The 18,210-nt window shown below is 35.3% G+C and overlaps 1 protein-coding gene, 1 long non-coding RNA gene and 1 other non-coding gene across 5 annotated transcripts; 1 reads left to right on the plus strand and 2 right to left on the minus strand.

Annotated features, from left to right (window-relative positions):
• The first annotated feature begins 760 nt into the window (after positions 1-760).
• Positions 761-2,878, plus strand: LOC140811261 (uncharacterized). Of its 2 annotated transcripts, XR_012113442.1 has the most exons (4): positions 761-965; positions 1,056-1,417; positions 1,491-1,627; positions 1,718-2,878. It is a non-coding gene; the product is annotated as an uncharacterized lncRNA (long non-coding RNA). The 2 variants fall into 2 exon arrangements; XR_012113441.1 differs by having other exon boundaries at positions 1,056-1,627.
• Positions 2,879-12,466: 9,588 nt separating this feature from the next.
• Positions 12,467-16,146, minus strand: LOC140827441 (peroxidase 10-like). Of its 2 annotated transcripts, XM_073190117.1 has the most exons (5): positions 15,924-16,146; positions 14,489-14,615; positions 13,993-14,184; positions 13,717-13,882; positions 12,467-13,205 (listed from the first exon to the last, which is right to left on the minus strand). In XM_073190117.1, the coding sequence occupies exons 1-5, from the start codon at positions 15,998-16,000 to the stop codon at positions 12,796-12,798; spliced, it is 972 nt and encodes a 323-aa protein (XP_073046218.1). In that variant the 5' UTR covers positions 16,001-16,146; the 3' UTR covers positions 12,467-12,795. The 2 variants fall into 2 exon arrangements, with proteins under 2 accessions (XP_073046218.1, XP_073046215.1); XM_073190114.1 differs by lacking the exon at positions 15,924-16,146 and having other exon boundaries at positions 14,489-15,343.
• A 21-nt stretch (positions 16,147-16,167) lies between these two features.
• Positions 16,168-16,241, minus strand: TRNAI-AAU (transfer RNA isoleucine (anticodon AAU)). Its single transcript has one exon. It is a non-coding gene; the product is annotated as a tRNA-Ile (tRNA).
• Between the last annotated feature and the right edge of the window lie 1,969 nt (positions 16,242-18,210).

Consider the following 18,210-nt stretch of genomic DNA (forward strand, 5'->3'; position numbering starts at 1 on the left):
AGTAAATCAATTTATTAAAAACTTTTATTTTTATATTCAATATTTTTAATAAAAAACCTAATTTTAAAAAAAACCCTAAAAATTCGATTAACTCAATCTATAAACCGAAATAATTCATTTTAATTGTGTTCAGTTTGTTTGGTTTCTAATGGAAAATTTTGGCAAGTGTCGGTTTTGTAAAAACATTATGTTTAGTTTTCAGAAAAATTAAAAATAGTGTAATTTTATTTAAAATAACTTATAAATATGAATAAAAAAATTGACTTTATTTAGAAACTCGATAGTCGATTTTTTTTTTATTTATCAGATATTTTATAAAATTAATTGAAATCAGACCGAACAAACTAATTTAGAAAAATAAGAATTATGAATTTATCAAACCTAATTCTCGAATTAAACAAATATTTTTGATCATTTGTTTTAATCGAAATTTTATTCGTCCCGAATTTTTAAAGTGTTTTTGTTTTAACTTTTGTTAATTTTTAAAAAATTTAACATTATTTTATTAGTTAATTTCATAAGATTTTTATTTTTATTCTTTTTATCAATATAGTTAGGTTTGTTTTTATTCCTTTAATTATCAATATAATTAGGTTTGTTTTTATTCAGATAATATAAAATAATTACACTTAATAAAATATTAAAAAGAATAAAATTTGTAATGAAATCAATAACTTTTTGAATCAAAATGAAAAATTTCATAGTTGATTTTGGGTCAAAAACGAAAAGGGTAAACACATGCATGAATGGATACCATTAATGCAGATGACTTGACGGCCAGCGGTGGTGGCGGGATGCGCAACAGTATCGAGACCAAAAGCGAGAAGAATGAAGATGAGTTGTCGTTTATGGTGAAGTTGCATTCCGCTGACTGGGAGCGCTATCACTTTCAGAAAGATATGATCCGATGTCGGCCACCTTTGGCCGGTCGTGATATTGTTTACCGATTCCTACGGAAACCAAAGGTTAGACTTGTCGATACCCATTGATCTTTTCTCTTGCCTGTGTCTGTGTACAACACTGCATAATTGTTTCTAGCGATATGGATTTTTCAGGTCTGAAACAAATGAGATCCATCACATTGCTTGCTGCTTAAAAAAAAGAAAGTTCGATCATTGCTATAACCTCTACTGTAGAGTTTACATTTATTTTTAGCACAAATGTAGTTTTCCGATGGTTCAAACTCCGAATTTGGATGGCTGGGTCAGACATTTCAGCTTCGATGAGTTAATGCAGATGGCTCCTGGTTTCCGGTCTACCCTTATATGTTATACCCAGTTTGTAACCCTGCACCAAAGGACCATCCAGACAGAATCGGAATCTCAGGACGTGCTTGTCAAAATATGGGAATATTTTTACCCTGTCTATTCCGATTATCAAGTCAGTCATCATACACAGAGAATCCATACATGAAATGGTCGGCTTCTGATGTGATAATTTTTTTCGACTTTCGTCTTTGATTTCTGACTATATATTGCTTCTCATCACAGGATGAACTCAACCTATTGAGGGATCATGAGATCAGATCACATCCGAATGTAGTAAAGTTGATCGGATTCCATTGTGAAAGACGTATGGCGATCATATATGAGGATAGACACGCTGGAAAAATATTCCTACCGGTCTGGTAGCTAATCCTTCCTAATAGTTAACATTTGTTGTTCTGTATCTGTTCATTTTTTTATGAATAACTCGTTTCCTCATGGCTTTCTACCAGATACGTTTAGTCGGGATGATATAATGAAGTTGCCAACCGAAATTGCAAGAATGTTGGGAGTATTTCATGACAAATGACTTGTCCATGGTGGTGTCAATTCTAAATATATCATGGTGGATAAGGTTGTATTGCTTTTATCATATCTTTTTTTCCTATAAAAATGCTCTTTTAGTGAGTCTTGCTATGATCCTGCTCAGCTTTGTCTTTTTGTATGAGTGATGTATGGTGGCGTTTGACTTTAGGTTATTCTCATATTGCGAAATCGGGAGGAGTATGAACAATATGTTGCGAAGCTTTACCATATTCATTCAAGCATCTGGATGGTATGCAATATCCATTTTTGTGTTCTCTGCTTGTTATATATGAATCTTGCTGATTATCTTCTGTTGATATCCGTTGGATATCCAAGAAATTTTGGAATGTAAATATGGTCAAGCTAGCCTTAAAAAGAAACATAAGTAATTGAAACTTTGTGTTATGTGTCTTCGATTATTCATCCCTATTGTCAACTCTTAACATTTTGTTTGTCATATTCCAAATTCTTAACTGATCATGAACTGACTTCTTCTATATTTCAACCTCGAGCTATCTTGTCTCGCCTTATCCAATAATTATATTTGGCCTCAACACTAAAGCATGTAAAGAGAATTTGATGAGGTGGGCACGAAGCATTTTTCCTGCTGATTTATTTTTTTATGATTATTAGAGTAATCTTCATTCCCTCCACGCACTGAAGTTGAATAATCTTGACAAGGAAAATCACGTTAATCTCTGTGTCACATTTGTCCGCGTCTCTCGCATCTTTTTAGAGTAATGAAATTATATTTTATGAACAATCATGTTGTTTCAATATCAATATTTTTTGGCATTGTTGTAAGCCCTCCTTGGTCGATGATACATGATATTTTTGCTTATGGTATTCTACTTTTGGAGCTCATCGACAAAAACGTGTACGCTAAGTTTAAAATGCCCACATGGTCGAGAGAGGAATTTTTTAACTGCAAGCTTGGCGATTCACTAGAAACCAACTGTGGATGACTCTTTTTATGTCAACGAGTACTTTGCCATGAGAATAAATAAGTTGGCTATAAATTGTTTGAAAGTCGATTCGGATGAGCAACCAAATATGTAGTGCATTGTTAGGGGGGTTAAAGGACTTGATGATGTATTGCCTGCCAAACAAACTACAAAAGATCTCTGGTTGATTTGCTCGTATCAATATATTTTATTGAGGTAACTAGGTAAGCATGGATTGCAAGTGCTCGTATTAGCCCACTTTTTTATGTTGTTCTCTACCTTTTGCATACCTTCTCTAGCTAGATTGAGGTGGCGTTCGGTGTCATTTGATTCTGCAATTTTCCTAGGATGCAGATGTCGTCTGACAGTCACAGTTGATTTGAAAATCCTAGTTTGGTGAGGCATCTAGTACACGATATTGTATTAATATATATATATGGTAGAGAAGTGCTCACTGTGGCTTTGCAGTCAGCCTTCTTGCTTTGTTGCTGCTGTCATGGGTTATCGGTTCCTATTTCTTTTACAAACCTTGTTTAGTACTAGCGTAACCATGAGTAATGCATTGCATCTTGTTGCACAATATATCGAATGGTATAGTACAGAAATATTTTGGCAAAGAATACCAGCGAAAAATATAGTGAAGAAAAACAATAGAGAAAGACTTAAAATAAAGCAAACCGAGGCCTGCATTAAATACAATGTCCTTAAAACAGATTCGTCCCCTCCGGTATATGCTTCGAGGATGTACTTGGAGGTCTGTTTCCCATTATATAACGGAACAACTAGCAGTAACCTAGCACGAGGCACCACTACAGCGAACTGAAAAAGTACGTTTACTTTATCACCGAGATTTACCGGAGGCCAAATGTAACGACCCGTATTTTCATACTTAAAATTTGCGGAAAAATTAAAATTTTCTTAAATATAAACATCCATACGGTCGTCACTCAACATTCATAAAATATCTTTGAAATCAACCATCACAAATAAAATTTTCTAAAAGCAAAGCTGTCTCAAAATGTCTCACATCCAAATCATAAAACCAGAGTATTTTAAAATTTTGCTCACAAAAGTTTTGTTCAAAGTATTTCCCTCGAAACAAGAAATCAGAGTAATTTAGCATTTGCGTAAAAACATAAACTTTGCGGTCCTCGGGTTAGCCTCCCACTCAGTCCAAGCCTGCCCCTTGGTCGCCACCTCCTGTCTCCTCATCAACATACTCACCTGCATCGATCAAGTCTAGTGAGTCTAAAAACTCAACACGTATAAACTGGAAATAACGAGTAATACGTAATAAAACCACATGCAACTTGAAAATATGACATACATACTAGAAACTTGAACTTGCATAATAAACTTGAACATACGTACGTACATAACTAGACGTGCCAACAACATAAACTTTCATAAACATACTGCATACTTGAACATACTTGAACATACATACTTCATCATTTTGCGTAGAGGATGTTTCAAAGCAAGTGACCCATACATAATAAACGCTTGATCAGACAAACCGCAGTACTGGGCTGACAGGGACGTATCCACTGCCACATACATGAGATCCCTGTTCATAATTTAACAGTCCAGTTGATCCACGTTCATAATTTAACGCTTCACAATCACGATCTAACCCGTTCATAATTTAACGGGCGGATTGGTCCCCGTTCATAATTTAACGCTTTCCAATCCTAACTTCAAACCCGTTCATAATTTAACGGGGTGGAGAGGTCCTCGGCCACGTTCACCGACTTCCAAACCCATTCACTTTTGGTCACAAGACATTTAGCATACCTCAAAAACTTCAAATATTTTCTTTGCACGTCATACATACTTACTTGGTGTTGAGAGGTTCGTTGGACTTCGATCGGGGCCGTTGCTGCAACATACTAACATGAACTTGCATACTTAACTGGCATAACTTAGACGTAGAAATCATACTTACTCCTAAGCTCAATCAATACTTAGGACGTTCTAAGTTTTCCCATGACTCGACCTTGAAAACATCCTATTAAACCTTAGCATACAACCTCAAACCGAATCCTAAGTGATGAAAGAATGTATCCCAAAAATAGGAGGACACGGGTCCGGGCTTGGGTCCGTGTAGATACTGCCTGGTGTGTGTGTTGAAAAGTAAAGGCACGGACCCCGTCTATAGGTCCGGGTCAGGGTCCGTGTAGATACTGTGAAGGGAACACTCGGAAAGGAGAGGGGCACGGACCCCGTGCATGGGTCCGTGTACTCTCGGGAACTTGGCACTGCTGAGGGAACAAAGGCACGGACCCCGTGTGGGGGTCCGGGTGAGGGTCCGTGTACTCGCGGGACAAGAAAACTCACGAAAATTCTGTACATGTTTTGTTTAGCGCTCTCGACTCGATTTTACGGACTATGAGTGGACACCTCGAGACCCATCCTAGCTTGCCATAACCTTAAAACACATTCGCATAGACTCCCAAAGCAACAATGTTCACCTTACGACGCATATCATTCAAAAACGTGGCAATTGACATCGATACGTTTCTTACGGCTTTAATGAGGTCGAGTGCTTGTCGACACTAAACAACCTATCAAATAACAACCCAACATCATACTAAGCATACCTAGACGCATCAACGATCACCCTTCGATCCCCAACGAAGCCTGCAACCATAAAATCTCAAGAACACATCAATACATAATTTTCTGAAAACGCAGTTTGAGCAGTCCCACGAAAAACGTCATAACTCACTCAATTTTCATCCAAAAATCTCGAATTTTATATCAAATCGAAGGCATCGAAAGGTTCTACAATTTTCTAGTTGAAAGTTTTCTCAAAATCCCGACGGAAAAATCGCAGTTTTCAACAGAACAGTAAGTTACGAGTTTTCAGATCTAAAAAGTATTTCAAAACGTATTCAAACCATTTTCCGCTCAAACGACGAATGTCACACATGAATTTTCTCGCATAAAAATACGCAACGCATACTATGACAAGATCGATGCAGAAAGAACATAATATACGTGCCTTTTGATGATAAACTTTACCGAAACGGCGATATAGATGCGGGAACAGAGCGAGGCTTGATCCGGGACGAACGTGGCACTAAATTCTTGCAATAAAACTCACGAAAATTGTTGGGAGACTCGAAGAGAAGGGGACGGCTGCTGAATGCTATGGAACCCTAGGTTTCTCTCTTTTCAATTCTGAAAATAAAATGTGTATGTGGGTGTAGTGTGTTTTTACGTGAGTGTGTGTATGAAATTGTGTGTGTGCGTGTGTTTCTAATATCTAGGGAATAAATTATGCTTAATGACAATTAGCCACTAATTAAAATGCCAACCTTCCATTAATTTTAACAAAATTCCTAATTAACATGCATCCCCACAAATTTTTATAAAATTCTCTAATTAGAACAATAGAACACCAAGAATGCTAACTTTAAAAATTTTAAACTCTTAATTCACAAAATACAAGATCAGGCTTTAAAAATACTACCAACCTAATAAATTAGTTAAAATACCCCAACCTCAACTTAAGATAAAATACCACATTTTAAAATCGCCTAAATTCGTCGTCGGTCTCTTTCCTTCGATCCCGCCTCGAATAATCGCCTGAAATATAAAACTCGAGGAAAACGTTTTAACGTGCATCATATAATAATTTAACATAATGCAAATTCATAGATCATGAATTAAAACGCAAATTAATGAAATAAACATGCATTAAAACCATTTAATAAAATACATGAGAAATTTAATAACTTGCACGCACGTGGTTCTTGTGGAACTCAATTTTCGGGACGTCACAATCTATCCCCCTTAATTTGAATTTCGTCCCCGAAATTCGCTTATCCTCGATAATCCAAAAGTTAGATTCTTAATTCTAGCATCCCAACGATCCACGCTACCGCTGCGCTACTCTGAATAAAATTAAGTCTTATGTTGTCCTTACGTCTCTTCAGCCCTAATTAAATTGCCTAACAAAAACCTCGTTTGCGAAATACAACTTAAACGACTTATGGTAACTTAGTTTACTTTACTACGACCTCGAATTCTGACTTTTCTCTTCGTTCCCAATATTAGAAATGGAGGTTCAAACTTATCGTATCTTACCTTCTTTATAATATACCTGTAATGTCAACGACCTATTACATTAGCATTTATGCAGTTCAACTTAAGAACTCTTAGCACCAAAGGTTACTGATCAACTTCTATCCTCGGCAATACACTTAAAAGATACACCTTATCCTAACTCCATAGTAATATCAGCCCAATATCCTTGAATTGAATCGTTATCTTACGACACCAACCTTAAGTATTTTAGTTATTTACAAGTACATCCCAATTACAAAATTGCTGCAAGTCTTATATTTGAGTAGTGTTAATCCATAAACCCAAGATATCCAATACCAATCTTCTACCTTTTATATAAAATCTTTCTAACCTCAATTACATGTTTAAACTATTTTCTTCCCAATTACAATATAGTTGAGGCCTATGACATTGAACTTTTCTCATTGAAACAAACGTCGCATTCTTAAGTATCCTCGATGCTTAATTAATTCTAGCGCATAAAACTTAATAAGTTATCCCATAGTAACTTTAGACTAACTCTAATAAATCAAATTCACTTATAAACCATGGCGTTCTAGAATCCCCATGTCAAGATTTTAGATTTCTTACTCGATAAAAACCTTAATATTCGTCCATTGATAATCCATGTTGAACGCAACTAATCCCCTTTCGTTTTTATTTCACCCAAAACCTCCGTATGAACACCCATATCCGTACATTTGCAATTCAAACTTACGCAACCCAAATAGTTTTGGATAACATAATTCCAAACACACACGTTTACTTATTCCCAAGTTGCTTAATGGATTACAAAATTTCCTCAAGACAAGGCGTGTCTACCTCAATCCTTACATGAATCTATCGAGTAACCTAACCGTCAATCATCGTCAACTTTCTAGAAAAATCAAATACCAATAAAAGTATAGTCCTAACTGTTAAGATCATAACTAAAACTTATGACACCTCAAACTTCAGTTCCCAACAATCTGTTATCTCAATGTCTACTCTTATAACTTAACTAACTGCTCAACTTTACCTTAAATCATCATCACATTAAATTCTTAATTTGCCACAACGTTATTTCACAAATGCTTAAATTTTCAAGTCCGAGATTGATTCATCCAACAGTGTCATTGGTTACTATTCCTTATAACATTATAACCCATATATATATAAAGGTTCTAAATATCCTTCTAGCCTAAATCACCGAAAATTCATATCATTTGAAACATTCAATTTTCACTTACCGCTAAATTAATTGCCCCAATCTCTTAACAATTGCTAAATAAATTTCTAATTTTCTGGATAATTACTCAACCTAGTCCATAATTTTGAAAATCCTAAAATTACCCATAAGTCCTTGGCGTTCCTAATTCCATCTTATAGATTTTACGTAACATAAAGTTCATAATTTTAAGCTTGTTAAACCCAAAGTCAATTTCATAACCTCGAAAAGCTACTGATCTTACTCAAGTGTTCCTCAAAAGTTCGAACTTAATCCTCAAAAATTTCGAAATTTGTAATTTGGTCCTTAAAGTCCTCAAAAATTATAATTTTGGCCCTACAACTCTTCTAATTCTGCATTTTAGGTCCCCATAAAATTTCCGATTTTAGCCTCATAAAACCTTAAAATCCTCGAAACTCGGAATTTAATCTCAAACGATAAATTCGAAACTAGTCCCTTGGGATTTTTATCTTTGCTCCTGAAACTATTGGTCATTACCACTAGGTCCTAAAAATTCTCAATTCGTGCAATTAAATCCTTAAATCCAGCTAGGGGGAGCATGCATCCTAAATAAATTCTATGCTTGTATACTTCCAAATATCGTCGTAGTCTCAAATAAATAAATCCTTACATGGAGTTCTCAAAAAGCAACTCAGCTAGCAACCACAAACCATCAGTAATTTCTTAGAAAATCTACCAGTCCCAAAAGCATTCGTATTTGTCAAGTTTAACTTATTACCCCCAAGTATAATATCAGTACTACTGACCAAAAATTAATATAGACAAATCATTTCCACTTTTCCAGACGCCCAATAGCAAAATTCTTGCTCATGTCCAATTCCACAGCACCAGCATGCAAGAAAATTAAATAATTTCTCATTTCATGTCGTAACATGCATAAAGTTTTAAGGATCCAATCTCAATTCATAACGACAGATAAACCGGTACTCTAAAACGTATGTCATGTAAACATACAGGTGGTTGCATTAAAATATGCACATGCTTAAATAATGACTTGAATGCTTAATACATGAAGTAATTTAAAATTTTAAAACTTACAGACTTGAGGTGTGACTTCGTGAGCTTCTTGCGACTGGCAGTAGGCATAACCCTTTACAAGAACCTGGCTCTGATACCAACTGTAACGACCCGTATTTTCATACTTAAAATTTGCGGAAAAATTAAAATTTTCTTAAATATAAACATCCATACGGTCGTCACTCAACATTCATAAAATATCTTTGAAATCAGCCATCACAAATAAAATTTTCTAAAAGCAAAGCTGTCTCAAAATGTCTCACATCCAAATCATAAAACCAGAGTATTTTAAAATTTTGCTCACAAAGTTTTGCTCAAAGTATTTCCCTCGAAACAAGAAATCAGAGTAATTTAGCATTTGCGTAAAAACATAAACTTTGCGGTCCTCGGGTTAGCCTCCCACTCAGTCCAAGCCTGCCCCTTGGTCGCCACCTCCTGTCTCCTCATCAACATACTCACCTGCATCGATCAAGTCTAGTGAGTCTAAAAACTCAACACGTATAAACTGAAAATAACGAGTAATATGTAGTAAAACCACATGCAACTTGAAAATATGACATACATACTAGAAACTTGAACTTGCATAATAAACTTGAACATACGTACGTACATAACTAGACGTGCCAACAACATAAACTTTCATAAACATACTGCATACTTGAACATACTTGAACATACATACTTCATCATTTTGCGTAGAGGATGTTTCAAAGCAAGTGACCCATACATAATAAACGCCTGATCAGACAAACCACAGTACTGGGCTGACAGGGACGTATCCACTGCCACATACATGAGATCCCTGTTCATAATTTAACAGGCCAGTTGATCCACGTTCATAATTTAACGCTTCACAATCACGATCTAACTCGTTCATAATTTAACGGGCGGATTGGTCCCCGTTCATAATTTAACGCTTTCCAATCCTAACTTCAAACCCGTTCATAATTTAACGGGGTGGAGAGGTCCTCGGCCACGTTCACCGACTTCCAAACCCATTCACTTTTGGTCACAAGACATTTAGCATACCTCAAAAACTTCAAATATTTTCTTTGCACGTCATACATACTTACTTGGTGTTGAGAGGTTCGTTGGACTTCGATCGGGGCCGTTGCTGCAACATACTAACATGAACTTGCATACTTAACTGGCATAACTTAGACGTAGAAATCATACTTACTCCTAAGCTCAATCAATACTTAGGACGTTCTAAGTTTTCCCATGACTCGACCTTGAAAACATCCTATTAAACCTTAGCATACAAGCTCAAACCGAATCCTAAGTGATGAAAGAATGTATCCCAAAAATAGGAGGACACGGGTCCGGGCTTGGGTCCATGTAGATACTGCCTGGTGTGTGTGTTGAAAAGTAAAGGCACGGACCCCGTCTATAGGTCCGGGTCAGGGTCCGTGTAGATACTGTGAAGGGAACACTCAGAAAAGAGAGGGGCACGGACCCCGTGCATGGGTCCGTGTACTCTCGGGAACTTGGCACTGCTGAGGGAACAAAGGCACGGACCCCGTGTGGGGGTCCGGGTGAGGGTCCATGTACTCGCGGGACAAGAAAACTCACGAAAATTCTGTACATGTTTTGTTTAGCGCTCTCGACTCGATTTTACGGACTATGAGTGGACACCTCGAGACCCATCCTAGCTTGCCATAACCTTAAAACACATTCGCATAGACTCCCAAAGCAACAATGTTCACCTTACGACGCATATCATTCAAAAACGTGGCAATTGACATCGATACGTTTCTTACGGCTTTAATGAGGTCGAGTGCCTGTCGACACTAAACAACCTATCAAATAACAACCCAACATCATACTAAGCATACCTAGACGCATCAACGATCACCCGTCGATCCCCAACGAAGCCTGCAACCATAAAATCTCAAGAACACATCAATACATAATTTTCTAAAAACGCAGTTTGAGCAGTCCCACGAAAAACGTCATAACTCACTCAATTTTCATCCAAAAATCTCGAATTTTATATCAAATCGAAGGCAACGAAAGGTTCTACAATTTTATAGTTGAACGTTTTCTCAAAATCCCGACGGAGAAATCGCAGTTTTCAACAGAACAGTAAGTTACGAGTTTTCAGATCTAAAAAGTATTTCAAAACGCATTCAAACCATTTTCCGCTCAAACGACGAATGTCACACATGAATTTTCTCGCATAAAAATACGCAACGCATACTATGACAAGATCGATGCAGAAAGAACATAATATACGTGCCTTTTGATGATAAACTTTACCGAAACGGCGATATCGATGCGGGAACAGAGCGAGGCTTGATCCGGGACGAACGTGGCACTAAATTCTTGCAATAAAACTCACGAAAATTGCTGGGAGACTCGAAGAGAAGGGGACGGCTGCTGAATGCTATGGAACCCTAGGTTTCTCTCTTTTCAATTCTGAAAATAAAATGTGTATGTGGGTGTAGTGTGTTTTTACCTGAGTGTGTGTGTGAAATTGTGTGTGTGCGTGTGTTTCTAATATCTAGGGAATAAATTATGCTTAATGACAATTAGCCACTAATTAAAATGCCAACCTTCCATTAATTTTAACAAAATTCCTAATTAACATGCATCCCCACAAATTTTTATAAAATTCTCTAATTAGAACAATAGAACACCAAGAATGCTAACTTTAAAAATTTTAAACTCTTAATTCACAAAATACAAGATCAGGCTTTAAAAATACTACCAACCTAATAAATTAGTTAAAATACCCCAACCTCAACTTAAGATAAAATACCACATTTTAAAATCGCCTAAATTCGTCGTCGGTCTCTTTCCTTCGATCCCGCCTCGAATAATCGCCTGAAATATAAAACTCGAGGAAAACGTTTTAACGTGCATCATATAATAATTTAACATAATGCAAATTCATAGATCATGAATTAAAACGCAAATTAATGAAATAAACATGCATTAAAACCATTTAATAAAATACATGAGAAATTTAATAACTTGCACGCACGTGGTTCTTGTGGAACTCAATTTTCGGACGTCACACCAAATAGAAAGATAACAATATGAAATGCAAGAAAGTGCTTGCATACATTGAAAGAAGCGGCTGTTAAATGATAACTTATTCTGCTATTATCGGGGAGAAAGAACCCAGCCTGGTACATACATTGAATAGATAACAAAGTCGTGGGAATCCCGAACTAAACAATCATATCTCATACGTAGAGATTGATGAAAAACTGTTGCGTCCACGTTGAATTTAAGAATAAGATTTGGATGTTTAATCCAGACTTCATTTACCTTGGTTAGAAGATGAGATGGACATGTTTGAGTACCCAACTTGAGCCACCTATCATTGTGAGAGTACATCATTTTGCTATCTATTAGCCCTAAAATTAGTAGTGATCTTGCCTTTGTGGTGATATTGTAGTGATGTGATCTGAATACATAACAATTCACAATATGGATACAAGAACAATATGGAAAATACACAATTCAACTCACCATTTTTAATAGAATATTAGATTATTATAAATGATATAATCAAAATTAGAGCTTTGCTATTGCGGCACTTGGTAATAATTTGTCCCATATAGATGGGATAATCACTTTATTACAAGGTACGATAGTTATTATATTACAAAATATACTGACAAGGAAAGCATATTGTAGCCACCTTCTCCAATTACCAAAGTTGACACCTTCTCAATCAACCAAAGTTGAGATTTTGTGTTTTTTAAGGTTTATCTTTTATTTTCCACCTCTGAAACTAGTTTACAGAACCACATTTCTTCCTAATTTGTCCGGCTTGACCAGTAAGAACACCAATATTACCAAGTTTCATCATCGATGCAGCGAAATCTTTTGCGAAAAGAAACGGGTCTCTGCTATAATCCTTAACCAGTGCAGCAGTCTTCGGATCTCCTAGTAAAGCTTGATCAGATTCGAGCAGGCCCGTGTTATTGACAAGGTTCTTGAAATACAGGTTGTCGAATCTGTATATGCTCTGAAAATCCAAAGGATTTAAGTTGCTGTTTGATTTAGCCACATTCGGGCAAGCACCTTGCAAGTTCGTTAGAAATGAAGAATCAAGGGAAGGGTCCGGTTTTCCAGTGCTTTTGAAATCGAAGAGCCTCCTCTTGAAAGTGAAACACTGAGCAAAACCAATAGTATGACCACCTGTGAAATTAAAAGTTCAGATACTAGAACAGAACAAGACTACTGGTTTATTTAGGTAAGATTATGCTATGAAGCTTAAAAAAAATTGAAGGGACAATAATTGTGTCAAGATTTGACTGATTACTGATATTAACATTATAACTCAAACATATAACTTGAATACGAGTATATCTGACATGTTGATTGCTTTCACTGGGAGAAATGAGTAGTTAAAGACTGCTTCATCTGAAATCGAAGAAGAATCTTTCTCCCAGATATCAATTGTTAGCTGAAGTGCTTGCTACAGTACTAAAAGCCATATAAAATAGTGACGATGTAACTAAAGTATTAAAATGGTATAATCGTCCTGACGGTTGCATCATTGCCTGTTATAAGTGCAACGTAAAGATTTTAGACTATATAATAGACCAAGTGTCATGTTTCCATCACTATCACAGAGATTATCCAAAGGCAATTCATTGCCTACATGCAGACACTACAATACGTATCAGCAAACACAAAATTAAATTACCTGACAGAACTACCATGTCTTTCATGTCAAGACCCTTTGCTACAAATTTGGCAGTGATGGCATCTAGATGTTCGAAAGGTGATGGCAACTGTTCATTTGCTGACTTCTCGGATGCAGTAAAACCATCCAGCCTACCTAATGAAACAGGCCAAAAAGGACCTCCTGACTGCAGAAATTAGATACATGAATACAAGAGCAGAAGACATATATCGGCTCCAATTTATCCAGTATTATAAAAATTATATGAAGAACAAGCACAGTATGATTGTGGCTTACCAGAAAAACAGCATCTCTAGCCGCTAGAGTCAATATGTCTACGCAGGATACTGTTGAGGGGCAACATTTTTCTAACTCTGCCTTTATGTTGTCAATAACGTCAAATCCTCTAACAGAATTCCGGTTAGGTCCAGCGTTCTTTTCCCCTTTGAATTCTTTAGTGTCATCCAGAAGCACAGAACCTTCACATCCCTACAAAGAGCACATAGCAACTCCATAAACATCAAGAAATGCAGTCCTTCCATGTTTGAACTTAAAATCCATATCAGTTTTGTCATGCCATAAGCTCATGGACAGCGCGACAAAACTGAGCATAACGGGATTCATTATCGACTGACTATCTTGCATCATTCTTCACTCTAAGAAGACAACTGACCCAAGTTACTAGACGAGTTCAATGCATAATTTTGTAAGGCCGTTTACTACTGTCATTATATGATCACTATGTTTATTAAAACAAAAAAGTCAAATAACAAGTTACTAGGAGAATTATTACGTCTACGAAACAATCATGAAAGTGTAACCGGAGGAGGGAAGCACCGATTCTGTTGTCATTTTGGAATGCAGCCCAAACACCACGACTCACTATCATGGCCAATTGAGGGCAAGATCTAGCATAGAAACTGTAACTAAGAGGTCCATCAGATTTGCCATAATACAGAGCATCAGGCTGCGAATGTATCAAGAACATTGAAGAAAAGATGATAAAGAAGAGAGAAGCAGGATTGAAGGTTTTACAATCCATTACTCAATTTAATGGTCACTAATCATGGAATCGATTCAATTTATAGCAAGAAAATGGGATTATTCAAGAGAACTCATTGGTAAGCATGGAAAGTGGTGATCCCACTACATTCTCAATACCTAGTTGACATGTTTGTCATCATAGAACTAATGCACGGGCCAAAATAAAGAAGATTAAAATGCATCATACACCACTTAATAGTTCTTAATTATTTACATGTTATTATTGTACTTTAACTTTTGAATAACACAAGTAATAAGAATATGCTTAAGTAATGTGAGCTTGTACCCAAGATATTTCACAACTCGATGCTTTCGTTTTACTTAATTAAGAATCTTAACAAATTAAAAGGAATAATTGAGAGATGGATAGCAATCCTTGCTGCCAAATGTTCCATCTTTATGAAGTTTACTTGAAAGATAGACTGTACACTTCAATTGTAGAGAAATGTGGAATCATTTTTAGTGTAGGTCAAAGCGCGAAGTATGACTAAGCGTCACGGCCACGCTTCAAGTTTTACAAGCTTAAGCTAGTTTTAGTAGGAGATTAAGCATGAAAAACGATTTTAATTTTTACTATAGTTTTAGTTATATCAAGTTAATCAATAAATTAAATAACACATAAAGTCACGAATAAATACATAAATTTTCAAGAATAGCTTTTCAAAAGGGAAAGATGCACTTAATCACTACATTTTATAAGCATGTGTTATAAGAAATCCACAAATTTTATAATCCACAGCCGCAACAACTCTCCTTTAATTCGTGCAAAATCAATCGGAGACACCTCAGTTCTAACTATATTCGACAAGTGGAAATCACATGTGTCGAGTAACGATTCGGCTATCGTGAACTGAAACATGGTATGGTAGAAGCACTAATGTGCTTCGTGACAACGCAGATGTTGTAAGAATTTTAACAAAAGGCTGCACCATTTTTCATTCATTAATCACTGCTAGTGTTCGAGTGCTTAATCAAGATAAGGATTACATCACAGAAACTGGTAGAAAGATATGGTCACAACATTATAATTTAATGCAAATTATCAAGGCACGAAGATTAAAATATATACGCAGTAAAGGAATCAGTACAATGGCGGTGCTAAACAAAAATTCAAAACTTTCCCAGGAAAAGATGAGGAAAATTCTTCGTCCAAAAATAATTTCGTGTCAAGAATTTGAACTTACCGAAGAACGAAATGATCCCCAATTCCCCATCCTCCGTCAGCTTCCCTAAACTCCCAAAGATTCTGAAAACTACACATTTTGCATAATCAATCATGATTTGTAACAAATAATCAAAAAAGTTCGATTAATTCCCTCAAAAAATTAGCATCGCCATTGATGGTAATTTTCATGAAAAAATCAAATCCCATATAATCAAACAACGAGGAAATATATATTTAAAAATAAAAAAAAAATTGGAAACTTTTGGCCCATGCAGGTCTCGAACCTGCGACCTTCGCTTTATTAGCACGACGCTCTAACCAACTGAGCTAATAGGCCTATATGCCTTGAGCGCTTCACCAAATATATTTAGTTCATTGTTAACCGATTTTTGAGAATAATATTCAAATTATTGGCATGGGCCCGAACCCACCAAAGAAGGACAAACATCAGCTCGATATTTTATATGTTGTTTGAAAAAATTTAAATTTCATATTTCCAAATATATTAAATCTTAACACTCAGCAATTCTTGAATTTTTTAGAGATTTAGATAATATTATTATGAGAGAGTCACAAGTGAGACGGGTCAACCCTATCCATATTCACAATAAAAAGTGATACTCTTAGCATGAAAAGTAATAATTTTTCATGGGTGACCCAAATAAAAGATCCGTCTCAAAATACGACTCGTGAGACCGTCTCACACAAGTTTTTGCCTATTATTATTATACACACAGGAAAATCTCTATCGGTAGATAAAACTTAGCAAATAGAAAATAAAATCAAGTTATGTGTCAAAAGTTGACTCGATACTTTTCAAAATTTTGGAAATTTTTTCCACGTAATTTAGGCTATAAAAACACACCAAAATCATCATTGTATGCTATAAATTTCGTGTCTTAAGTTAAGCAATGTTAGCAAGAAAAGAATAGTAGAAAATGAGTGCAAGAGAAATTCAGTAGAAATTATCCATCCTCTTCAAAAAAATTCACATCTCTCTTTGGATATCTAGAAAACCTTAAAAATATTCAACTATCGAGTAACTTTATTAACACAAAAAATATTTCAAGATTTATGATAATAGAAAATATTGAAGTAATTGATATGATAAAGCAAGCCATTACATAAGTTGAAAGGTGGGGTTTTACTACCGGATTTCTTCATATATATCTTTTTGGCATTCGATTTGATATCTACGGTAAAATTTATATCAATTTATTCTTAGTTATTGCATCATATTGAAAGTTCACATTGTGTTGATCATCTGCATGTTTGATATTGAGAGAATGTTATTGATTCCGAGCATTCTTGAACTATTGTAAATGAATAAATGGTTGTTTATAAATTGGAACTCTAGACATCAGTCTTCGTACAGAAGATTGAGTCCACTAGACAACTTGATTTTGGGCCGGAAATGTTAGTCCTTTGAACAACAATTTATCAACCCAACTATAAAGTTCTTCTGAACAATTTGATTTCGATCCGAAAATGTGAGTTCATACTTACTCGTAAATGATCGAGTGTATCAAATCTTATTTGAATGTGTGGTAAAATGTGCAAATCAAATTTTGGTATGAGCCACTTCTTTAGCCCTTGATATTCATTCTATAATCCAGTACAGTTGTTGTATTTTTACTGGTTTCAATTTAAGTATAGCATTTTAACGATTTTTCTCTCATGATACATCATGTTGAATTATTATAATATTGCATTATAGTTTGACTTGTTATAATAAGTAAGCTAAATTTATATTTACACTAAGTTCTAAAAGACTTAATCTTTACTGTCTTTTCTATTATTGTAAATATCAGATATCAGAATATCGGATTCTGAACCACATGAACAAAAAAATTGAAAAGTATTATATCTTAGAAAATAGCAGTTTTACACGTCTCAAACTCGAGACCTTCTCTAATATTGAGGCATCGGGCGCCATTGGGTAAGAGGACCTATAGTATACAAACAAATAATATGAATGGAAAAAAATCATAGCTTTGAAACAGTGATCATATAAGATATTACAATTAACATGTATGACTTTTTTTTTAATAAATATATGTAAGACTTCGGAGGAGCAATAATTAAAATAATCCATATTTTTGTTGAAAATAAGATTTGAATGTGGAAATAAAAGTTGTAAAAATTTAAAATTAGTGTGTGATGATGTGTGATTATGTATTTATTTTTGGATTATTTCCAAAGAAATTCAATAATTAGGTCTCTCAATTTGTAAAAAAAATACAATTGTGTAGACAAAATTTTATAAAGTCTATTGTTTAATATATTTTGTTAGTTAGAGATTTTTA

Source organism: Primulina eburnea, chromosome 1 (genome assembly GCF_022965805.1).
Source record: "Primulina eburnea isolate SZY01 chromosome 1, ASM2296580v1, whole genome shotgun sequence".
NCBI lineage: Eukaryota > Viridiplantae > Streptophyta > Magnoliopsida > Lamiales > Gesneriaceae > Primulina > Primulina eburnea.

Coding starts and splice junctions, on each gene's coding strand:
- LOC140827441 (XM_073190114.1), bottom strand. CDS start 14,737: ATGGATTGTAAAACCTTCAATCCTGCTTCTCTCTTCTTTATCATCTTT. Junction 14,185..14,488: donor TTCATGATTGTTTCGTAGAC/GTAATAATTCTC, acceptor TGCTCTTTGTAG/GGATGTGAAGGTTCTGTGCT. Junction 13,883..13,992: donor CTAGAGATGCTGTTTTTCTG/GTAAGCCACAAT, acceptor TAATTTCTGCAG/TCAGGAGGTCCTTTTTGGCC.